The 25,839-nt window shown below is 45.8% G+C and overlaps 1 protein-coding gene across 1 annotated transcript in view; it reads right to left on the bottom strand.

The window, feature by feature from the left end:
• Positions 1-25,839, bottom strand: part of LOC311144768 (glutamate receptor ionotropic, delta-2-like) — a gene marked incomplete at both ends in the record, with an annotated part of 582,161 nt that overhangs the window by 72,544 nt on the left and 483,778 nt on the right. Inside the window, 2 exons of the mRNA XM_084180872.1 lie at positions 6,635-6,830; positions 21,793-21,931. Of these exons, the coding sequence (XP_084036998.1) occupies positions 6,635-6,830; positions 21,793-21,931 (335 nt within the window). The remainder of the gene's footprint in view (positions 1-6,634; positions 6,831-21,792; positions 21,932-25,839) is intronic.

Here is a 25,839-nt window from a genome sequence, read left to right as displayed (position 1 = left end):
CCAGAACTACACGGGAGGATCTTGTCAATGATCTCAAGGCAGCTGGGACCATAGTCACCAAGAAAACAATTGGTAACACACTACGCCGTGAAGGACTGAAATCCTGCAGCGCCCACAAGGTCCCTCTGCTCAAGAAAGCACATATACAGGTCCGTCTGAAGTTTGCCAATGAACATCTGAATGATTCAGAGGACAACTGGGTGAAAGTGTTGTGGTTAGATGAGACCAAAATAAGCTCTTTGGCATCAACTCAACTCGCCGTGTTTGGAGGAGGAGGAATGCTGCCTATGACCCCAAGAACACCATCCCCACTGTCAAACATGGAGGTGGAAACATTATGCTTTGGGGGTGTTTTTCTGCTAAGGGGACAGGACAACTTCACCGCATCAAAGGGACGATGGACGGGGCCATGTACTGTCAAATCTTGGGTGAGAACCTCCTTCCCTCAGCCAGGGCATTGAAAATGGGTCGTGGATGGGTATTCCAGCATGACAATGACCCAAAACACACGGCCAAGGCAACAAAGGAGTGGCTCAAGAAGAAGCAGATTAAGGTCCTTGAATGGCCTAACCAGTCTCCAGAGCTTAATCCCATAGAAAATCTGTGGAGGGAGCTGAAGGTTCGAGTTGCCAAACGTCAAGCTCAAAACCTTAATGACTTGGAGAAGATCTGCAAAGAGGAGTGGGACAAAATCCCTCTGAGATGTGTGCAAACTTGGTGGCCAACTACAAGAAACGTCTGACCTCTGTGATTGCCAACAAGGGTTTTGCCACCAAGTACTAAGTCATGTTTTGCAGAGGGGTCAAATACTTATTTCCCTCATTAAAATGCAAATCAATTTATAACATTTTTGACATGCGCTTTTCTGGATTTTGTTGTTGTTATTCTGTCTCTCACTGTTCAAATAAACCTACCATTAAAATTATAGACTGATCATGTCTTTGTCAGTGGGCAAACATACAAAATCAGCAGGGGATCAAATACTTTTTTCCCTCACTGTATATGTCGGACGCCCACAAGCCTCACAAGACTCGCCCGGTACCAGTTAAAAAAATGAATGGAAGGATATATGGTAGTAGTTCAGTGCCAAAAAAAGGCAAGATTTTTTTTATATACCTAAAGGGGTCCTACAATTCTAAATGAAATAGCTAAATGATCCTTGGTATGACCATCTTAAAACAATTCCATATGTTAACTTAGTAGAACCTCCCCGCTTTGACTCTTAAGGATTTTAGGATTGATTGGTGAATTAGTGTTCATATTGTTAGGGAAATGGCTATGATATCAACAATATGTGAAAAATCTAATAACAGAGTATTGAATGTTCTGAGCGTATATGATATTGCTATCATACCAAGAATAGGTGATGGATTGGATTTACAGTGCATTCGGAAAGTTTTCAGACCCCTTGACTTTTTCAACATTTTGTTATGTAACAGCCTTATTCTAAAATGGATTAAATAGTTTTTTCCCCCCATCAATCTACACACGTTATCCCATAATGACGAAGAAAAAACAGGTTTTTAGAAATTGTTATAGATTCATAAATAATAAATAAATAAGTGAAATATCACATTTACATAAGTGTTCAGACCCTTTACTCAGTACTTTGTTGAAGCACCTTTGGCAGCGATTTCAGCCTTAAGTCTTCTTGGGTATGACGCTACAAGCTTGGCACACCTGTATTTGGGGAGTTTCTCCCATTCTCCTCTGCAGATCCTCTCAAGCTCTGTCAGGTTGGATGGAGGGCGTCTTTGCACAGCTATTTTCAGGTCTCTCCAGAGATTTTCGATCGGGTTCAAGTCCGGGCTTTGGCTGAGCCACTCAAGGAGATTCAGAGACTTGTACCGAAGCCACTCCTGCATTGTCTTTGCTGTGTGCTAAGGGTCGTTGTCCTGTTGCAAGGTCAACCTTTGCCCCAGTCTGAGGTCCTGTGTGCTCATGAGCAGGTTTTCATCAAGGAACTCTCTGTACTTTGCTCCGTTCATCTTTCCTTCGATCCTGACAAGTTTCACAGTCCCTGCCACTGAAAAACATCTCCTGATTCAGCCACCACCATGCTTTACCGTAGGGATGGTGCCAGGTTTCCTCCAGACGTGATGCCTGGCATTCAGGCTAAAATAGTTCAATCTTGGTTTCATCAGACCAGAGAATCTTATTTCTTATGCTCTGAGAGTGTTTTAGGTGCCTTTTGGCAAACTCCCAGCAGACTGTCATGTGCATTTTACTGAGGAGTGGCTTCTGTCTGGCCACTCTACCATGAAGGCCTGATTGGTTGAGTGCTGCAGAGATGATTGTCCTTCTGGAAGTTTCTCCCATCTCCACAGAGAAACTCTGGACCTCTGTCAAAGTGACCATCGGGTTCTTGATCACCTCCCTGACCAAGGCCCTTCTCCATCGTTTGGCCGGACGGCCAGCTCTAGGAAGGGTCTTGATGGTTCCAAACGTCTTCCATTTAAGATTGATGGAGGCCACTGTGTTCTTGGGGACCTTCAATGCTGCAGACATCTTTTTGTACCCTTCCCAAGATCTCTGCCTCGACACAATCCTGTCTTGGAGCTCTACGGACAATTCCTTCGACCTCATGGCTTGGTTCTTGCTCTGACATGCACTGTCAACTGTGGGACCTTATATACAGTGGCTTGCGACAGTATTCACCCCCCTTGGCATGTTTCCTATTTTGTTTCCTTACAACATGGAATTAAAATTGATTTTTGGGGGGTTTGAATCATTTGATTTACACAACATGCCTACTACCTTGAAGATGGAAAATATTTTTTCTTGTGAAACAAACAAGAAATGAGTCAAAAAAACAGAAAGCTTGAGCGTGCATAACTATTCACCCCCCAAAGTCAATACTTTGTAGAGCCACCTTTTGCAGCAATTACAGCTGCAAGTCTCTTGGGGTATGTCTCTATAAGCTTGGCACATCTAGCCACTGGGATTTTTGCCCATTCTTCAAGGCAAAACTGCTCCAGCTCCTTCAAGTTGGATGGGTTCCGCTGATGTACAGCAATCTTTAAGTCATACCACAGATTCTCAATTGGATTGAGGTCTGGGCTTTGACTAGGCCATTCCAAGATATTTAAATGTTTCCCCTTAAACCACTCAAGTGTTGCTTTAGCAGTATGCTTAGGGTCATTGTCCTGCTGGAAGGTGAACCTCCGTCCCAGTCTCAAATCTCTGGAAGACTGAAACAGGTTTCCCTCAAGAATTTCCCTATATTTAGCGCCATCCATCATTCCTTCAATTTTGACCAGTTTCCCAGTCCCCGCCGATGAAAAACATCCCCACAGCATGATGCTACCACAACCATGCTGTGGGGATGGTGTTCTCGGGTGATGAGAGGTGTTGGGTTTGTGCCAGACATAGCGTTTTCCTTGATGGCCAAAAAGCTCAATTTTAGTCTCATCTGACCAGAGTACCTTCTTCCATATGTTTGGGGAGTCTCCCACATGCCTTTTGATGAACACCACGCTTATTTTTTTCTTTAAGAAATGGCTTTTTTCTGGCCACTCTTCCGTAAAGCCCAGCTCTGTGGAGTGTACGGCTTAAATTGGTCCTATGGACAGATACTCCAATCTCCGCTGTGGAGCTTTGCAGCTCCTTCAGGGTTATCGTTGGTCTCTTTTTTGCCTGTCTGATTAATGCCCTCCTTGCCTGGTCCGTGAGTTTTGGTGCGCGGCCCTCTCTTGGCAGGTTTGTTGTGGTGCCATATTCTTTCAAATTTTTTAATAATGGATTTAATGGTGCTCTGTTCAAAGTTACTGATATTTTTTTATAACCCAACCCTGATCTGTACTTCTCCACAACTTTGTCCCTGACCTGTTTGGAGAGCTCCTTGGTCTTCATGGTGCCGCTTGCTTGGTGGTGCCCCTTGCTTAGTGGTGTTGCAGACACTGGGGCCTTTCAGATCAGGTGTATATATACTGAGATCAGGTGACAGATTATGTGACACTTAGATTGCACACAGGTGGACTTTATTTAACTAATTATGTGACTTCTGTAGGTAATTGATTGCACCAGATCTTATTTAGGGGCTTCATAGCAAAGGGGGTGAATACATATGCACGCACCACTTTTCCGTAATTTATTTTTGAGAATTTCTTTAAACAAGTAATTTTTTTCATTTCATTTCACCAATTTGGACTATTTTGTGTATGTCAATTACAAGAAATCCCCCCAAAAATCCTTTAAATTACAGGTTGTACTGCAAAAAAAATTGAAAAACACGAAGAGGGATGAATACTTTCGCAAGGCACTGTAGACAGGTGTGTGCCTTTCCAAATCATGTCCAATCTATTGAATTTACCATAGGAGGTTCTCCAATCAAGCATGATCAATGGAAACAGGATGCACTTGAGCTCAATTTCGAGTCTCATAGCAAAGGTTCTGAATACTTATGTAAATAAGTTATTTCTGTTTTAGTTTTTTTAATAGATTTGCAAAAATGTCTAAAAACCTGTTTTCGCTTTGCCATTATGGGGTATTTTTTAAATTGATTTTAGAATAAGGCTGTAACGTAACAAAATGTGGAAAAAGGGAAGGGGTTTGAATACTTTCCGAATGCACCTTTCTACCTACTCAAAGCGCTTTACATAGTAAGGGGGAAACTCACCTTATCCACCACCAATGTGTGGTGGATAAGAACACTCACCACACATCATCTGGCGTGCATGGTGGAGAGGTGAGAATGAGGGGGATAATTAGGTGGCCTTGGTGGAACGGGGTCAGGTTGGGAATTTAGCCAAGACAACAGGGTTAACACCCTTACTCTTGCGATAAGTGCCATGGGATTTTAAATGACCACATTTAACATCCCATCCGAAAGATGGCACCATCCGCTGGGCAATGTCCCCTGCACTGCACTGCCCTGGGACATTGGGACTTGATCTAAAGACCCCTACTGGCCCTCCAACACCACTTCCAGCAGCATCTGATCTCCCATCCAGGGACTGACCAGGACCAACGCTGCTTAGCTTCAGAAGTATGCTGCTGGTGGGGAATCTAAAAAAGTATGAACATTCTGAGTTTGACTGAAGTGGCAGAGATTGGTACCCCTAACATTGTCCTTCAGGGTTCTGCTATATGTTCCTGATAAAAGAAACACAGGGGCTCTGACAGATCATATTATTCTGCTACAATGATTGCAATCTGAAAAGTGTGGGGGAGAAAATCCATACGGCCTGGGACTGTGATTCTGAGAGGTGTATTGACAGTGTGTGGAATACACAACTGTCAACACCCAACCAACAAGACATTGAGCAGGAGAAAGAGTCTAACAAAACAAACATAAAGGACCCAAGGAAGGTAAGCACTCATGGCTGCCGGAGTCACTGGCCATTCAGACAAAATAAACTGCTTTTCAGAGATACTGCTTCAAAACAAACAGACAACTGAATTAAAAATATGTATATTTGAAAAAAAGAAAGGGGAAAAAAACAGATTCTAGTTTAGGAGATACAAACTTGTCATTGCAGGGGAGAGAGTCAGGGACACCAGTATCCCACTAGAGGGAGACGTTGAGCTTCCAGCCTAGTGAGGTGGGGGAGAGGGAGAGAGAGAGCGTGAGAGAGAGTATAAGGGAGAAAAAGGGAGGCAGGTGGAGAGAGTGCAGCGGATATGGTGGCCTGCATTAAGCTTCACAGTTGTAGTCCTTGTCTGCTACTCTTGGGGTGTCACCCCTGTCACGCAATATTTATCTGAGCACCTGGGAGTGCTGATCACCTCAACAAAATGCTGACTAATTCATGAAACCAAACCCACTAATGAGATATTCAGCCCTAATAATCCCCAAGGCAAGGAGATGAAGACTTGAAGTCATACTTCACTCATTTACCATCGCTTTAATTGCTGTTACCATGTGTATGTCCCAAATGGCACCCTACTCCCTATACTGTATAGTGTACTACTTTAGACCATGGCCCATCAAAAGTAGTGCATTAAATAGGGAATAGGGTACCATTTTGGACAATTAAAAAAATAAAACATCAGGGAGGATATACTGTACATTTATGTACCAGTACCAGGCACTTATGGTAGTAACTAATTATCTAGGGGATTGAGTGCTAAACCATGCATACATGTATCTCACAAGAAGTGTTTAGAGAGACAGAGTACAGCCCCTCCTCTCTCTCTCTCTTTCTCTCTCTCTCTCCCTCTCGCTCTCTCCACGACTCACATGCTAGTATTCAGTCTCTAGTTGTTGTTTAGAAATGAATGCTTAACAAGCTACTGACAATAAGGAACACATGCAAAACACGTCACACGTGTCACCCAGCCAGAGGTGTGGTATATGAAACCCTATGAAACATTCATGACTAGTAAGAGGTCTAGGACACGCCATATTAAATAATGTTAGAAAACACATGATCTTGTGAGCCTTAGTTGGTAAGAGCATGGTGCTAGCAATGCCAGGGTTGTGGGTTCACATACTGCATCAGTCAACCGGAAGCCCCCAGGTTCACACATACTAAACTGAATGCGCTCACTGGCCTGTACGTCGTTTTGGATAAAAGCATCTGCTAAATGGCACAGGCTATGTGAAGTGGTGTACCTTGCAGATGCCCTCCTTGGACACCTCCACTATTGCATGATAATGGGGTGTTTTGTTTAGTGTAGTATGGCCACCTACCTTGCGGATGCCCTCCTTGGACTCGTCCACGTTGTTGTCGGCCCCTCCGGTGCGGTTGATCATACGCCACATCTGGGAGTACATGGGGTCCCTTTCGAAGGGGTTCATGGCCTTACTGCGCACCTGCTCGTACACAGCTGAGTCCAACACCGTCCCGTAGGGCAACTCTGTCTGCTTGGACAGGTCCTGGAGAGACCTATAGACAAAGACGGGAGGGGGAGGTTATGGGAAATGTAGTTCAACATGTACACATATACAACATGACGGTGATGTGGAATGATGGTCTCTCTATGTCCCCTATCCTCCCGGCCGGCTCGGTCCTCCCCTCCAGCTCCGTGGCTTGATGACTCATTGCGAGCTCACAGAACAGAGCTCCGGGCAGCTGAGCAGAAATGGAAGAAAACTGGACTCCCTGCAGACCTAGCATCTTTTCACTCCCTCCTCTCTACATTTTTCTTCATCTGTTTCTGCTGCTAAGGCCACTTTCTACCACTCTAAATTCCAAGCATCCGCCTCTAACCCTAAGAAGCTCTTTGCCACATTCTCCTCCCTGCTGAATCCCCCCCCCCCTCTCTGTGGATGACTTCGTCAACCATTTTGAAAAGAAGGTTGACGACATCCGATCCTCGTTTGTTAAGTCAAATGACACTGCTGGTCCTGCTCACACTGCCCTACCCTATGCTTTGACTTCTTTCTCCCCTCTCTCTCCAGATAAAATCTTGCGACTTGTGACGGCAGGCCGCCCAACAACCTGCCCGCTTGACCCTATCCCCTCCTCTCTTCTCCAGACCATCTCCGGTGACCTTCTCCCTTACCTCACCTCGCTGATCAACTCATCCTTGACCGCTGGCTATGTCCCTTCCGTCTTCAAGAGAGCGAGAGTTGCACCCCTTCTCAAAAAACCAACACTCGATCCCTCCGATGTCAACAACTACAGACCAGTATCCCTTCTTTCTTTTCTCTCCAAAACTATTGAGCGTGCCGTCTTTAGCCAACTCTCTTGCTATCTCTCTCAGAATGACCTTCTTGATCCAAACCAGTCAGGTTTCAAGACTGGTCATTCAACTGAGACTGCTCTTCTCTGTGTCACAGAGGCTCTCCGCACTGCTAAAGCTAACTCTCTCTCCTCTGCTCTTGTACTTCTAGACCTGTCTGCTGCCTTTGATACTGTGAACCATCAGATCCTCCTCTCCACCCTCTCCGAGCTGGGCATCTCCGGCGCGGCTCACTCTTGGATTGCGTCCTACCTGACCGGTCGCTCCTACCAAGTGGCGTGGCGAGAAGCTGTCTCCGCACCACGTGCTCTCACCACTGGTGTCCCCCAGGGCTCAGTTCTAGGCCCTCTCCTATTCTCGCTATACACCAAGTCACTTGGCTCTGTCATATCCTCACATGGCCTCTCCTATCATTGCTACGCTGACGACACACAACTAATCTTCTCCTTTCCCCCTTCTGATAACCAGGTGGCGAATCGCATCTCTGCATGTCTGGCAGACATATCAGTATGGATGACGGATCACCACCTCAAGCTGAACCTCGGCAAGACGGAGCTGCTCTTCCTCCCGGGGAAGGACTGCCCGTTCCATGATCTCGCCATCACGGTTGACAACTCCGTTGTGTCCTCCTCCCAGAGTGCGAAGAGCCTTGGCGTAACCCTGGACAACACCCTGTCGTTCTCCGCTAACATCAAGGCGGTGACCCGATCCTGTAGGTTCATGCTCTACAACATTCGGAGAGTACGACCCTGCCTTACACAGGAAGCGGCACAGGTCCTAATCCAGGCATTTATCATCTCCCGTCTGGATTACTGCAACTCACTGTTGGCTGGGCTCCCTGCCTGTGCCATTAAACCCCTACAACTCATCCAGAATGCCGCAGCCCGTCTGGTGTTCAACCTTCCCAAGTTCTCTCACGTCACCCCGCTCCTCCGCACACTCCACTGGCTTCCAGTTGAAGCTCGCATCTGCTACAAGACCATGGTGCTTGCCTACGGAGCTGTGAGGGGAACGGCACCTCCGTACCTTCAGGCTCTGATCAGTCCCTACACCCAAATGAGGGCACTGCGTTCATCCACCTCTGGCCTGCTGGCTCCCCTACCTCTGCGGAAGCATAGTTCCCGCTCAGCCCAGTCAAAACTGTTCGCTGCTCTGGCACCCCAATGGTGGAACAAGCTCCCTCACGACGCCAGGACAGTGGAGTCACTCACCACCTTCCGGAGACATTTGAAACCCCACCTCTTTAAGGAATACCTGGGATAGGATAAAGTAATCCTTCTACCCTCTCCCCCCTTTACTCCAACCCCCACCCCCCCCCCCCCCCCAAAACAAAAAGATTTAAAAAAATACAATAAAAAAAACATTGTAAAGTGGTTATCCCACTGGCTATAAGGTGAATGCACCTATTTGTAAGTCGCTCTGGATAAGAGCGTCTGCTAAATGACGTAAATGTAAATGTAAATGTACACACGTGCAAATAATCACACTCCAAACCCACTCACCTACATTACGCATAGCGGGACACATGCACACATGTGAATACGCACACACACACAGAGGTACACACACACACACACACACACAGAGAGAGGTACACACACACATACACACACACTAGTTAAACAAATAGTTGTTTGCGCCGAGTTAATAACCTGAATATAATTAAGGGTAAGCCAGCCAACGAACTGGCAAGAAGCTCCTTGTAGTTCAAATAAAAGGGGAATAATAGAGGAATGTAATAAAATCCCTCTCATACCATCACCACCTCCAGGGAAATGAAAGTATTTTAATTACAATGCTATGGTTTGATAAGTCTTCAAACACTCACCATTTAGAACTGTAATAGAAAATCATTACTGGGACTAATTACTGTTTGTTTGTCAAATTGCTTTAACACAAGCTGCCGATGTGACTAGGAGAACAACAATTGTATCGCCATCACTATTAATACACTTCTGTTGTTACCAAGACTGTAGAGAATTTTTGACAGATTTAGTCCGTAAAAAGAGAACTCCATCGCGTTACGCTCTTCGGTGAAAGTACAAACACCCGACGAGTTTACCGGAGTATTCATTCATTGAATATCGATACATCAGCATACTGTCACCCCCCCATGCACTACTCCCCCCACTCTCTGCAGCTACTCTCAACCCTCTTTGAAGGTTTTAATGAACCCGTCTGCCAAATGTTAATCTCTTATTGCTGTCTATTAATCCTTGCCCTTAATCTTCCCACTTCCCTCTTCCACGTTTCGGCGTGCCCATGTTTATCATTTTCATTCTCTTTGAAGGGGGAAATTATCCTTAAATAATGTGTGGGCACATAAGGATATAGGGAGAGTGATTGTGGGGTGGGTGGGGGAGTCGTAGACTACGGTTGTGTGTCACGATCGTCTTCAAAAGGAGCAGACCAATACGCAGCGTGTTGAGCGAACATGATGACTTTATTATACTAAAGTGCAAAACAATAAACGATTCATGAAGTCCACAGTTACAATGACCGTAAAGGAACAAAAACCCACAACACTAAGGTGAACACTGACAGTTTAAATATGGCTCCCAATCAGAGATAACGAGCCGACAGCTGACACTCGTTACCACTGATTGGGAGTCACACGACCAAACAATGAAACACAACCAAATACAACACAACCAAATGAACACACCCTGGCTCAAAATACACAGTCCCGGAGCCAGAGCGTGACAGTACCCCCCACTAAAGGCGCGGACTCCGACCGCGCCTACACCCCAAATAGGGAAGGGCTGGGTGGGTATTGCTCCTCGGAGGCGGCTCCGGCTCCGGGCTTGACCACCACCCTACTACAATCCCCCCGTAGTGCCCCCAGTCCGATCTGACCCAGTTAGCTGGATCAGGACTGCCGACGCGCACCCCTGGCTCGGCGCGTGAGGCAGGAATGGACCGGACCTGGCAGACGATACGCACCCTTTGCATGGTGCGTGGAGCCGGAACAGGCCTCACCAGGCTGAAGACTCGTATCCCTGGCTTGGTGCGAGTAGCAGGAATGGGCTGAATCCGGCTGACGACTCGCACCCTTGGCTTGGTGCGAGTAGCAGGAATGGGCTGAATCCGGCTGACGACTCGCACCCTTGGCTTGGTGCGAGTAGCAGGAATGGGCTGAATCCGGCTGACGACTCGCACCCTTGGCTTGGTGCGAGTAGCAGGAATGGGCTGAATCCGGCTGACGACTCGCACCCTTGACTTGGTACAAGTGGCAGGAATGGGCCGGACTGGGCTGGCGACGTGCACCACAGACCTGGTGCGGAGAGCAGGAACGGGCAGAGCCGGGCTGACGAGACGCACCACAGGCTTGATGCGGAGAGCAGGCACGGGCCGTGCCGGACTGACGACGCACACCACTGGCTTGGTGCGGGAAGCTTGGATGGGCCGGACTGTACTGGGGACACACACCACTGGTCCTACACCGGGATCTGGAACGGGCCGGACCGGACTGGCAACACACACCAGTACCTCTCGCCGTGCCTCTACTTCCTCCATCCCCTCTTCGACCAGTGGCCCCCGTAACCCGGCGGCCTTCTCCGGCAACCCACTGGGCCGCTCTATCGCGGCCTCCTGCTGGTCCGACGTCGTGAGCCCCCCCCTAAAAATTTTCGGGGCGTCTCTCCTACCCGTGGACCAGGTCTCCATGTCCCTCGCCAGCCTCTCGCCCTTCTGCCATAATGTCAAGCCCTTCTCTTCCTCACTCGGCTTGACCCAGTCCAGGAGGCGAAGGAAATCTGTGAGGGATCTCCCTGGCGATGGCTCCTGGACACGCTGCTTGGTCCCATCTTGGTGGGTTTTTCTGTCACGATCGTCTTCAAAAGGAGCAGACCAATACGCAGCGTGTTGAGCGAACATGATGACTTTATTATACTAAAGTGCAAAACAATAAACGATTCATGAAGTCCACAGTTACAATGACCGTAAAGGAACAAAAACCCACAACACTAAGGTGAACACTGACAGTTTAAATATGGCTCCCAATCAGAGATAACGAGCCGACAGCTGACACTCGTTACCACTGATTGGGAGTCACACGACCAAACAATGAAACACAACCAAATACAACACAACCAAATGAACACACCCTGGCTCAAAATACACAGTCCCGGAGCCAGAGCGTGACATTGTGTCCCAAATGACAACCTATTCCCTATGTAGTGCACCACTTTTGACAAGGGCCAAAACAACTAACTACCTGTTCAGCAGGGGTGTATTCACTAGAAACCAAACAGAAAAGAAAAAGGGGTGAAACAGAGGGACGAGCCGAGACTTGTTTGTTACACACAAAAACGTTTTGCTGCAGTGTGCTCTAATGAATACACCCTTCTCTCTTTCATGTCCCTCACCTCGTGAAGCCACGGTGTGTGATGTGTCCACTGTAGGTTCATGGGTGTTTACTAAGAATACATTTGTATTTGTGTAGCGCTTTTCATGACACTCAAAGACACATTGACAGGCCCTTAAATGTCTAATGTGTTTGCCTAATGCCCCGCCCCCGCCCCTTTTCCCCAACACACACACACATGCAGGCATACACGGGCACACACACACACACACACACACACACGCAGGCACACACATTTTAAATACTTTATTGAATCCACCAATCATAGTACATCACAAAGGACTCAACAGTTTCAAGGGTCATTGACACACACACAGACACAGACACACCCTCCGTCAATCTATCCCTCCCTCCTCATACTCATCCTTCCACTCCATCTCCTCTCGCTCTAAACGGGTGCCCTCTCCTCTCCTCTACTCTTTCTTTTTTCTGAACCCATTCCCCAGTCCTCCATCTCTCCTCTTCGATCAATCAGCCCACAATGTCTGCCGACTCCTATTTTTTCACTGTTCACACGCTCTGTTCCTACCAGCTCCGCTGCTGCAGCTCCACTGTCCTCCAATCTCCCCTAAAGGATTCACACACTATCTAACAAAAACAATCATCCACGAAACTCAGCTCTAAGTTCTGAACAATCATTTGTTATTTAATTCCCAGAGAGACCTTGGAGTATTAATACAAAAAAATGGGTCTCTTTTTCTTGTCACTATGTCAAGCCATTCAGCTTCACTTGAGGGTTTCCTGACTGAGGCAGCACATCCCTCCTCTTTAAAACAACAGGCCCCTGGGTGTGAAGTTAAGGCACTAATTATTGCAGTAATGACCCCAGAAGAGTCTACACATTAAAGATAATACATTGAAATTTATGGAAATCATAATTAGCTGCATAGAAGTAGAACGGAGCAATATGAGAAGGACTCATTAATGACATCTCTTGCAAAAAGAAAACACTAAAGGGAAAGGGGGTCTCTCTCTCTCGCTCTCTCAATTTTCAATTTCAATTTAAGGGCTTTATTGGCATGGGAAACGTGTGTTAACATTGCCAAAGCAAGTGAAGTAGATAGTCAACAAAAGTGAAATAAACAATAAATATTAACAGTAAACATTACACTCAGAAGTTTCAAAAGAATAAAGACATTTCAAATGTCATATAATGTATATATACAGTGTTGTAACAATGTGCAAATAGTTAAAGTACAAATGGGAAAATAAATAAACATAAATATGGGTTGTATTTACAATGGTGTTTGTTCTTCACTGGTTGCCCTTTTCTTGTGGCAACAGGTCACAAATCTTGCAGCTGTGATTGCACACTGTGGTTTTTCACCCAGTAGATAAGGGAGTTTATCAAAATTGGGTTTGTTTTCGAATTCTTTGTGGATCGCTGTAATCTGAGGGAAATATGTGTCTCTAATATGGTCATACATTTGGCAGGAGGTTAGAAAGTGCAGCTCAGTTTCCACCTCATTTTGTGGGCAGTGTGCACATAGCCTGTCTTCTCTTGAGAGCCAGGTCTGCCTACGGCGGCCTTTCTCAATAGCAAGGCTATGCTCACTGAGTCTGTACATAGTCAAAGCTTTCCTTAAGTTTGGGTCAGTCACAGTGGTCAGGTATTCTGCCACTGTGTACTCTCTGTTTAGGGCCAAATAGCATTCTAGTTTGCTCAGTTTTTTTGTTTGTTCTTTCCAATGTGTCAAGTAATTATCTTTTTGTTTTCTCATGATTTGGTTGGGTCTAGTTGTGTTGTTGTTGTTGTTGTTGTCCTGGGGCTGTGTGGGGTCTGTTTGTGTTTGTGAACAGAGCCCCAGGACAAGCTTACTTAGGGGACTCTTCTCCAAGTTCATCTCTCTGTAGGTGATGGCTTTGTTATGGAATGTTTGGGAATCGCTTCCTTTTAAGTGGTTATAGAATTTAACGGCCCTTTTCTGGATTTTGATAATTAGCGGGTATTGGCCTAATTCTGCTCTGCATGCATTATTTGGTGTTTTAGTTGTACACGGAGGATGTTTTTGCAGAATTCTGCATGCAGAGTCTCAATTTGGTGTTTGTCCCATTTTGTGAATTCTTGGTTGGTGAGCGGACCCCAGACCTCAGAACCATAAAGGGCAATGGGTTCTATAACTGATTCAAGTATTTTTAGCCAGATCCTAATTGGTATGTCAAATTTTATGTTCCTTTTGATGGCATAGAAGGCCCTTCTTGCCTTGTCTCTCAGATCGTTCACAGCTTTGTGGAAGTTACCTGTGGCGCTGATGTTTAGGCCGAGGTATGTATAGTTTTTTGTGTGCTCTAGGGCAACGGTGTCTAGATGGAATTTGTATTTGTGGTCCTGGCAACTGGACCTTTTTTGGAACACCACTATTTTTGTCTTACTGAGATTTACTGTCAGGGCCCAGGTCTGACATTATCTGTGCAGAAGATCTAGGTGCTGCTGTAGGCCCTCCTTGGTTGGTGACAGAAGCACCAGATCATCAGCAAACAGAAGACATTTGACTTCAGATTCTAGTAGGGTTAGGCCGGGTGCTGCAGACTGTTCTAGTGCCCTCGCCAATTCGTTGATATATATGTTGAAGAGGGTGGGGCTTAAACTGCATCCCTGTCTCACCCCACGGCCCTGTGGAAAGAAATGTGTGTGTTCTTTGCCAATTTTAACCGCACACTTGTTGTTTGTGTACATGGATTTTATAATGTCGTATGTTTTTCCCCCAACCCCACTTTCCATCAATTTGTATAGCAGACCCTCATGCCAAATTGAGTCAAAAGCTTTTTGGAAATCAACAAAGCATGAGAAGACTTTGCCTTTGTTTTGGTTTGTTTGTTTGTCAATTAGGGTGTGCAGGGTGAATACGTGGTCTGTCGTACGGTAATTTGGTAAAAAGCCAATTTGACATTTGCTCAGTACATTGTTTTCACTGAGGAAATGAACTAGTCTGCTGTTAATGATAATGCAGAGGATTTTCCCAAGGTTGCTGTTGACGCATATCCCACGGTAGTTATTGGGGTCAAATTTGTCTCCACTTTTGTGGATTGGGGTGATCAGTCCTTGGTTCCAAATATTGGGGAAGATGCCAGAGCTAAGGATGATGTTAAAGAGTTTAAGTATAGCTAATTGAAATTTGTGGTCTGTATATTTGATCATTTCATTGAGGATACCATCAACACCAAAGGACTTTTTGGGTTGGAGGGTTTGTATTTTGTCCTGTAGTTCATTCAATGTAATTGGAAAATCCAGTGGGTTCTGGTAGTCTTTAATAGTTGTTTCTAAGATTTGCATTTGATCATGTATATTTTTTTGCTGTTTGTTCTCTGTTATAGGGCCAAAAAGATTGGAGAAGTGGTTTACCCATACATCTCCGTTTTGGATAGATAGCTCTTCGTGTTGTTGTTTGTTTAGTGTTTTCCAATTTTCCCAGAAGTGGTTAGAGTCTATGGATTCTTCAATTACATTGAGCTGATTTCTGACATGCTGTTCCTTCTTTTTCCGTAGTGTATTTCTGTATTGTTTTAGTGATTCACCATAGTGAAGGCGTAGGCTCAGGTTTTCTGGGTCTCTATGTTTTTGGTTGGATAGGTTTCTCAATTTCTTTCTTAGGTTTTTGCATTCTTCATCAAACCATTTATCACTGTTATTACTTTTCTTTGGTTTTCTGTTAGAGATTTTTAGATTTGATAGGGAAGCTGAGAGGTCAAATATACTGTTTAGGTTTTCTACTGCCAAGTTTACACCTTCACTATTACAGTGGAACGTTTTGTCCAGGAAGTTGTCTAGAATGGATTGAATTTGTTGTTTCCTAATTGTTTTTTGGTAGGTTTCAACACTACTTTCCTTCCATCTATAGCATTTCTTAATATTATTCAGTTCTTTTGGCTTTGATGCCTCATGATTGAGTATTGCTCTGTTCAAGTAGACTGTGATTTTGCTGTGGTCTGATAGGGGTGTCAGTGGGCTGACTGTGAACGCTCTGAGAGACTCTGGGTTGAGGTCAGTGATAAAGTAGTCTACAGTACTACTGCCAAGAGATGAGCTATAGGTGTACCTACCATAGGAGTCCTCTCGAAGCCTACCATTGACTATGTACATACCCAGTGTGCGACAGAGCTGCAGGAGTCGTGACCCGTTTTTGTTGGTTATGTTGTCGTAGTTGTGCCTAGGGGGGCATATGGGGGAGGGAATGCTGTCACCTCCAGGTAGGTGTTTGTCCCCCTGTGTGCTGAGGGTGTCAGGTTCTTGTCCAGTTCTGGCATTTAGGTCGCCACAGACTAGTACATGTCCGTGGGTCTGGAAATGATTGATTTCCCCCTCCAGGAAGGAGAAACTGTCTTCATTAAAGTATGGGGATTCTAGTGGGGGGATATAGGTAGCACACAGGAGGAAATTTTTCTCAGTTGAGATAATTTCCTTTTGAATTTCTAACCAAATGTAAAATGTTCCTGTTTTGATTAATTTAATAGAGTGAGTTAGGTCTGCTCTATACCAAATTAGCATACCCCCTGAGTCCCTTCCCTGTTTCACACCTGGTAGTTTGATGGATGGGACTACCAGCTCTCTGTAACCTAGAGGGCAACCAGTGGGTCTGTCTCCTCTATACCATGTTTCTTGTAGGATGACAATGTCTGTATTTCCGATTTCTTTGGTGAAGTCCAGATTCCTGCTCTTTAGGCCAAAGGCAGATGACCTCAGGCCTTGGATATTCCAGGATGAAATAGTGAAGGCTTTGTGTTCCATAAAGTGTCTAATGTTGTTGGTTGTGTGGTTTGGCCTCAGGCCAGTAATTGTGAGCAGAGCCTGCTGAGCATCTGGTACATGCCATTGGCTTGGGCTAGTGTAAGAGTGGGTGTTGGGCCTGTTTGCCTGCTCACGGCCTGGGCGTATGTGTGACTTTCATGTTGAGGCCCTCTTTGTGGGAGTGGGGGGCTTGGGGTGGGTAGGAGGGGCATAGGTCTGATCTGAGGGGGCCTAAATGGGGTGTGGGCATGGTTGACTTGGGGGGGAGTTAATTGGTGGGGGTGGGGGTGTAGATGTGGTTGATGATGCTGTGGTCTGGATGTAGGTCCTCTCTGCGGGGGTCCTCTATGTGTAGGTCCTGGTGGGGGTCCCGCAGGTCTGGGAGAGTGTCTCGCTGGTCTGGGCGGGGTGTCTGTTGATCTGTTGCTTCTGTGTGAGGTGTTGGGTCTGCGGTTGAGGGCGATATCCTTTAGGGTCCGGGCGAAGGTGGGCACTGCTGCCTTGTATAGGTGGACCTGGTCATAAAGGCTGTTCACGTCCAGGGTGGAGTGGTGGGCCAGGAAGACATTTGGTTTTGATGCACAGTCACGGGAAATACTTGCGTTTACCCGCTGTATGGTAGCAGGGTGGAAGTCTTTTCGTGGTAACAGAGTTGAGATAACCACTTGTGCGTTGGGGAAAGTAGAAGAAGCTTTTTCTATCACTCCCTTGAGTGATGTGGCCACCCTTTCCTGCTGTGTTCTCAGGTCGTTTGTGCCTGTGTGTATTATTATGTGGCTGGGTGATCCTAGTCGGTCCTCAGACAGAAGGTCTAGGGCGCGCTGGGTGTTTGGACACCAGAGTTTAGACACTGTGTGTTTTGGAAAAAGTTTATTTTCTTGTATGTATTTCCCGTTTGAGTCCATAAGGAGTACAATCTGTGGCTTGTGTATGTCCTCAGTGGGTGTGGGGGGGGGGGGGGGGGGGGGTCGTCATGAGGGCTATCAGGGTGTCTGACTTGGGGGTTGCTCAGAGGGGTTGGGGTCCCCAGGGCTTGGGGTTCTTCATTTGTTTGTCTGGGTGTGATGTCGAGGCTATGGTCAGGGTCTATGGTGTACTGTTCTGCTGCGGTGTCGAGACTTTGGCCAGGATCTGAGGTGGGCTGTTCTCTAATGGGTTGTTCAATGTCACCCGTCATCGTTCTCACCTTCTCCTCCAGCACTCTGATCCTCTCCTCTAGTGCTCTGTTCTTCTCCTGCTCCTGCTCTTTCTCCTGTTGATGTTGTCTCACCACAGTCCAGAGTGCAGACATGTCTCTCTCTACCTGCAGCTCTCCAGGTCTAGTTAAGGGGGTGTTGTTGTGCTGGACTGTTGTCTGGGTCTGTGCTGACTGGACTGTGTTTACCTGCTGTTCCAGCTCCACCTGCCTTACCTCCAGCTGGGTGAATTTATCCTTCATTTCAATGAGGGAGTAGTACTCTGTGCTGGGAAGTTGACTTTCTGCTTGGGGTTGCTCTGTGGGGTTATTTAATGAAGAGGTCTGGTCTGACCCGCTCGGGGTAGGGGTATCTTTCTCAAGGGAGAGCTTCTCCTGCTGAGCTATTTCTTTGATTAGGTGAAAGTCCAGCTGGAACTGTTTGGTGTTGCCTTGAACCAAAACGGTTCCAGATTTATAGAGATTAATATTAGACGACTCAGAGTCCTCGTTGTCCAGTATCCTGAGTTTCCACCCGTCGCTAACACCCCCCCTCTTAACAGAGGGGTAGTGTGCTAGTATAGCACTGTGCCATGCCAGGGGATGGTCTGTGTGGAAGATAAGGTTGCTTATGTTCCCATTTTTATACAAATCAGCAAAAAGTGTCTCGTGCTTCCCCCAAAGAAGTTTCAATTTGTGCTCTTTTCGTGTCTTGTCGTTTTTTACATTCAGAGGGTACTGTATTTTAATGACCTCGGAACAGTGGGGGGGTGCTTCTAAGGCCTCTCCATTTAGTTGGGGTAGACTGTACGACTCTCCTGCCATTGTTGGGCTCAAGGGCTTTGACACCTCTCACTTCACACGTCAGTGCTAATTGAAATTGTATCTCTTTGTAGCAAGCTTAAGCTTGGTAGCCTTAGAATTCAGTCCTTATAATATAAAATATATCATTGTAATGAATTTTTCTTCTTGGTTTTTGAAAGTGAAAAATAGCTTCATACTAAACATTACTCACTCAGTTCCAGGTTGGATGGTGTTTTCAGGTTTCTGTTTGTTTGCCAGAGCATTTGCTGTATGGTTTGAGAATAGTAATCCTTGGTAGTAGAAAGCTTTCCAGGTAATTCCGTCCAAAATCAGGTTGCAGGTTTGGAGTTTTGGTTTGGAATGAAGGTTATGTTGTGGAGGGTGGCATCCTGTATATGTCCCTGCCAAAAAATCCTACTTTATCTAACTCTAAATCTATATTACTGCTATGCATTCCAGAATCTGATTTGCCCAATGAGCGGTGGGGATTTAGGCGTGGCACCGTGAGAGGTGCAAACAAATGATGACGACGAGACTGCAAACATAGACCAGGCTTAGTAAAGACATGCAATTTCAATCGACGCAGTGTGGGATGTTGAAGAAGGTTCCTAACTGTTGACTCTGGGCCCCTCTACCTGCCACACCTCACACACACTCCCCCAGGTCTACTCTAGTCTTCCTTTAGCGTGGGCACAGTGCACAGAGTTTCGTCCTCCTAAACCACCGTAGAGTCCACCGTGGAGTCCTCGTAAACCAGTTACCTGTTGCGCCCGGGAGAGTGACGTCACCCGCAGGATGATAGATCTGATTTGTGCCACACAGGAAATTAAAAACCGAGGGCCCTCACTGGCCCCTGGAGAGGAGACGTGCCCATGCGGTGTCTTCCTAGACAGACACCATCTCTCCAGAAACAGCAGGCTGCCTGATTTGATACAGAGAGTGCTACAGAGAGAGCAGTACTACGGATGCATATTCCCACGTGGATTCATTTATACACACTCTGTCAACTGCAGTGTGAGGCAATGGAGGCTCCTCAGAGGAGGAAGGGGGGGACCATCTTCCTCAGTGAATTTCATTTTTTTTTAAATAGTGAAACATTAAAAAAGTTATCCGTTTTAGATAAAACTATACTAAATATATTCACGTCACCAAATCATTGATTAAAACACACTGTTTTGCAATGAAGGTCTACAGTAGCCTCAACAGCACTCTCTGGGGTAGCACCATGGTGTAGCCGGAGGACGAAAAGCTGGAAAACATCTGACTTCAATACAAAACCTAGGAGGCTCATGGTTCTCATCCCCTTCCATAGACTTACACAGTAAGGATGTCCTCAGAGGATGTCCTCCAACCTATTAGAGCTCTTGCAGCATGAACTAACATGTTGTCCACCCAATCAAAGTATCAAATAATGAATCTAGTACTGAAAGCATAAGCTACAGCTAGCTAGCACTGCAGTGCATCAAATGTGGTGAGTTGTTGACTCAAAGAGAGAGAAAGACAATAGTTTAACAGTTTTGAACAAATTAATTTCTTCAAAAATGAAGGAGAAGCAAGAGAGAGTGAGAGAGCTAGCTATATTTAGTAGTATTATTTTTTCACTTTCACTTACTTAGCTAGCGAATGCAGCTAGCTAGTTTAGCCTACTCAAACAACCGGCTCAAACAGAGAGGGATGCTATGTTAGCTAGATGGCTATGGCTATCCAACACGGGAACTCTTCCAAGTCAAGGTAAGCTTTTGGTTTTATAAATGTAACTGCCGGTGTAACTGATAAACTGCTTGCTGTACATTGTACTGCATGATTGTAGCGGGTTTAATAACACGTTAGTTCTAGTAACAATGTTTACTATGTCGTTAGCTAATATGGTGACACTGATGTAGGCTATGTGTAGCGGTTAGCAGTTATGGTATGAAGGTTTGACTTGGAAAGGTGCACTGAAGTCTACAAGCGAAGGGAAAAGGTGAAACGGGGAGAGCGCGTAGATGCGAGAAGGAATTATACAACAAGCAAAGTGATCATGCTGTTTGCATGTGGCTGCTATGAAAGTGAACTCTGTTTGCGGGTGATCAGGGGTGTATTCATTCTGCCGATTCTGTTAAAAAACTTTTCTTAAACGGATCAAACGGAACAAAACGGGGATAAACATACCTGAATTTGTCCAATAGAAACTCTCGTTTGCAACTGTTTGGACTAATGATTACATCCTAGATCAGCTACAGTAGATGCAGGCAAGAGTGTGCAAGGCGGTATTGAATGTGTCACTGTCTGTCACCTTGATTACTCACATTTTTCTCTCAACCTGTGCACCTACCTTGTAAACTTTCATTCGTAGGCTAGGTTGTAGCAACCTCATGATGGGTATAGGGACAATTAGAGTATCATGTAGTAGCCTAAACCTATTGATGTTACATTTAGCTAGCTGGGTGAATGGAATATGAATGACAGTCATCCAATATGCTGTCATAGAAATAAGGCCATGCTCATAAAAACATTATCATCCTCCCTAATCTGAAATGTATGTGTCTGGGTACAGGTAAACCTACTGTATGTGTGTCTGTCTTGTGCATCAGTATGTGCTTCCATAATAATTGCTACAATGAGAACTCCACCAGCATCACAGTGTGCGTCTGTGCCCTGGAGACCAGCCCAGGTCCGACAGATTGATCAGCCAGAAGACACAATGCACACACTTACTCTCTGAAAGCCTTGACATAAGGTGCTGAGTTGAATGTCAATTCCACAAACGTGTACGAATGTACTGTACCACAAATTCATAACACAACGTCTTTCTAGCATTTGGATTGAATAAACCACACTAATTTGGAACCAATAGTCTAATCCCAATTAAAATGTCAAGTATTTCCCCCCCCTTAATTTTCTGTAAAGTGTTTCTGGAATAGTGCGACAGGTTTCACTCAATCATGAAGACAGAGGTTTCGTGGGTGTAGGATGAAGTTGCCCCTAGAAGCTGATCTTGGGTCAGCTTGTCCCCACTAATGGTTAAGGTTAGGATTGGGAGAGGGGAAGTTCATCCTAGATTTGTACCTAGGGGAAATTTCACCCTGGAGCGGTGGTGTGTCAGGTACTTACTGGATGGAGTTCTCGATGCGGCTGATGGTGAGGAAGGCAGCCAGGTTGGCCGTGTAGGAGGAGATAACGATCAGAGCAAAGAGCCACCATACTCCCATCATCATCCTCGTGGCCAGGGTGGTATAAGGAACCTCACCACCTGATAACAAGACCAAGACGAGAGAAAAAATACAAATGTCAGCCAAATGGCAGGTATGGTTGTGCATGAGAAAATACAATAATTACATTTCTCCAAGGGAACTTAATTTGTGATGTCAGGCATACAAAATGTTACTTTTTCCACACATGACAACATATTACGACCCACAAAGGCAGACTTTCCAGTGCAACTAGACAATATAATATTGTGTTCTACTCTGTTTTCTTCCATTTTCGCACTTTCATAAAGAGACAAATGTATGCTGTATGTAGAGTGTGTATTCCTCCAGCCAGGCAGGCAGCCCAGTCAGGACTAAGGCACATCTGTTTGTTCTCTGTATTAATGCAAAACCTTTACTTTGCACTGGAGTGAGGAGGGAGAGGGGAGCCTCTTCCTGGGAAAGACAGCCCCAGCTCCATGATGGATCTGTAGAGCTTCAGCCTCACCTTTATTGAAGCCTGTTAAAAATGTGCCTAATTTATCCTTGTAGCTCGCAGATCATTGTGCTCGCATGTGGAATAAGTGCCAGGCATTTCAATCCCTTCAGCAAAGACACCCACTCTATCCAGTGCCGTCCTCTGGGTTTATCTGTCTTATGAATTCAATTTCCAGTTGACATGAGCTCACATGGCCTGAATGCTATGTGTGTTCTGTTCAAATGTTGTTGCTATTGTAGAGTAGTTTGAATATTCTTCTGTGCAGACACTTAACCCTAATTGCTCCTGTAAGTCGCTCTGGATAAGAGCGTCTGCTAAATGACTAAAAAGGTTTTAAAACATTTTTTTATATCCATGTATTTCAGTTTCATTGACTGCCATGTGGATATCAGTAAAAACTAGAACCTGTTTCCATTTTGGAGGGACACAACATTATACACTTTATGGACACCGTCCATCATTTCTGACATAAAATAAAGGAATCGTGAACCATATCTAGACAGTAACATATAGTATTAAGACATCCGGCAGGGGCTGTCACATTAGGAAAAAGGGATGCCAATCGATCTGCTCCAGACCGCTATTTAGAGTGTGAAAGTATTGTGCGTGGTCCTGACCTGGGACGTAATCCGACAGACCTTCCGAATAGGTGGTTTCTTCATAGACTTATGCTGCTCAAATTTATGCATAACAATGTGTGATGGATGTAATATTGTCCAAAATAAAATGTCCACTAACACATTGATTGCCATGTTGAGTTGAGCGATTTGTAAACAAAGTGCATGTTGCTGTACAGTTGACCTAGCTGGACTGTTGGGTCAAAATGTGACAGCAGAAAGGACAGTGTTCCACGTCGAGAATTCATGTGAATGTAATCCATCCTGATCATAACGGTCTCACGTGAAAGCCCTTTATGTTCACATGGCCAATGAGTGCAGATGCTTGTCTATTACATTAGTTTGAATAACACCCAGACGATTCATAGACGGACAGCACAAGAGAGAGGGAGACTATTTGGTGGAATCTCAGCGTGAGTGAGAAAAGAGATAGCTCTCCCCTGAAGTTAAGGCCTGCCAGGGAGAAAGAGATTGCTACGGCAGGATGTAGTTGAAGCTGATTGCATCCAATTTTCTCGGCTGTAGGATGTTGATCTTTACAAAATGAGCCAGAGTGTAATGCAACTTTTATCAGGGAGTCCTGCGACCCCCTGCTATGCACATCAAATCAGCTGCTCCATTTTCACCAGGTTCTCCTCGCCTGCCTTTGATTTCCAGCCAGGCTAGGGGCAAAGTACTCCTCACTGCTACTCCACCCAGCTCACTCTTTCTCTCTCTCTCCCTTTCACCCTCCTTCGTTTCATTCGTTTGCAAACGTACATATACATGCACATACATTCACACAATTAATTTTGTAAGCAGCACCACATTTCTAACCCACAAATGCATTTAGACAAGGAGAGTGTGGGGAAAAAAGTGTGTGGAAGATAAGAAAAGAGATAAAGAGGGAGGATGGGGTGAGAGAGAGAAAGAGTGAGAAAGAGAGACTGCTGCAGGTCCATCTAGGAATAACAAAAACACATGGGTTGATTTGTTAAACTCAGCTCCAACCTAATACACAGTGAAGGCAGCGATCAAAGTCACGCTCCCAAGGCTTCAAAATGTTTGCCCAGCGTGAGTGAGCTTGTTTTTAGGCAACACCAGAACTGCCTTCCTGCTTTTACCTCAGTCCACAGGGCTAACTTGGAAAATATTTTCCCACAGCCACAAGTGAGTCCAAGGTCGGAGAATGGCTGTTTTCCCACTAAAGTCCGTATCCCACTAAAAAGTGCCCTTAAAGTTCCGCCAGGCAGTTCTACCAGGCAGGACACTCAGAGGCAGGACACTCAGCCCAAAGTGGATTTCCAATCAAAGGGAAAAAGCCATGAAAGCACTGTCAAGAACCCTTCACGGCTGTTGGAATGCTTGTACATTTCTCTAAGGGCAAATGGAGAGGACATTCTGCTCCTAACTCTCTTAGGGAGGGAATAAAAGGCCAATCAGTCCAAGGTCAGTGAGCCGACTGATGTAGAGCCTGCTGCTGCCTGACTGGCTGAGCACTGCCTCTCAACCACTACCTTAGTAGTCATGTTGTCTGGGACTGGAACACCAGAGTAACACTACCTTAGAAGTCATGTTGTCTGAAACATCAGACTAACACTACCTTAGTAGTCATGTTGTCTGAAACACCAGACTAACACTACCTTAGTAGTCATGTTGTCTGAAACACCAGACTAACACTACCTTAGTACATTAAAAAAAAAACATTTTAATCATTTAGCAGACGCTCTTATCCAGAGCGACTTACAGTTAGTGCATATTTTTTTTTTCTTCCATACCCCCTGTGGGAATCGAACCCACAACCCTGGCGTTGCAAACGTCATGCTCTATCAACTGAGCTACATCCCTGCCAGCCATTCCCTACCCTACCCTGGACGACGCTGGGCCAATTGCGCGTCGCCCCATGGGTCTCCCGGTCGCGGCCGGCCACGACAGAGCCTGGATCTCTAGTGGCACAGCTAGCACTGCGATGCAGTGCCTTAGACCACTGCGCCACTCGAGAGAGTAGTCATGTTGTCTGGGACTGGAACATCAGACTAACACTACCTTAGAAGTCATGTTGTCTGAAACACCAGACTAACACTACCTTAGTAGTCATGTTGTCTGAAACACCAGACTAACACTACCTTAGTAGTCATGTTGATAGGACTGGAACACCAGACTAACACTACCTTAGTAGTCATGTTGATAGGACTGGAACACCAGACTAACACTACCTTAGTAGTCATGTTGTCTGGGAATTGAACACTAGACTAACACTACCTTAGAACCCTGCCCTCTGCAACAAGGGTGTGTGCTCAGCCCCTTCCTGTACTCCCTGTTTACCCTTGACTGCGTGGCCACACACGTCACCAACTCAATCATCAAGTTTGCAGACGACACAACAGTGGTAGGCCTGGTTACCAACAACGACGAGACATCCTACAGGGAGGAGGTGAGGGCCATGGCAGAGTTGTGCCAGGAAAATAACCTCTCCCTCAACGTCAACAAAACGAAGAAGCTGATCGTGGACTTCAGGAGACAGCAGAGGGAGCACGCCCCCCATCCACATCGACGGTGCCGCAGTGAAGAGGGTGAAAAGCTTCAAGTTTGTCGGCGTACACATCACTGACAAATGGTCCACCCACACAGACAGTGTGGTGAAGAAGGCGCAACAGCGCCTCTTCAACCTCAGGAGGCTGAAGAAATTTGGCTTGGCCCCTAAGACCCTCTAAAACCTTTACAGATGCACTATTGAGAGCATCCTGTTGGGCTGTATCACCGCCTGGTACGGCAACTGCACCGCCCGCAACCGCAGGGCTCTCCAGAGGTTGGTGCGGTCTGCCCTACTCATCACCTGGGGCACACTGCCCTCCAGGACATCTACAGCACCTGG

This window comes from Coregonus lavaretus, assembly GCF_964263955.1.
Source record: "Coregonus lavaretus genome assembly, chromosome: 17".
Classification (NCBI taxonomy): domain Eukaryota; kingdom Metazoa; phylum Chordata; class Actinopteri; order Salmoniformes; family Salmonidae; genus Coregonus; species Coregonus lavaretus.
Note: the sequence above shows the minus strand (reverse complement) of the source record. Positions and strands in the feature narration are given on the sequence as shown.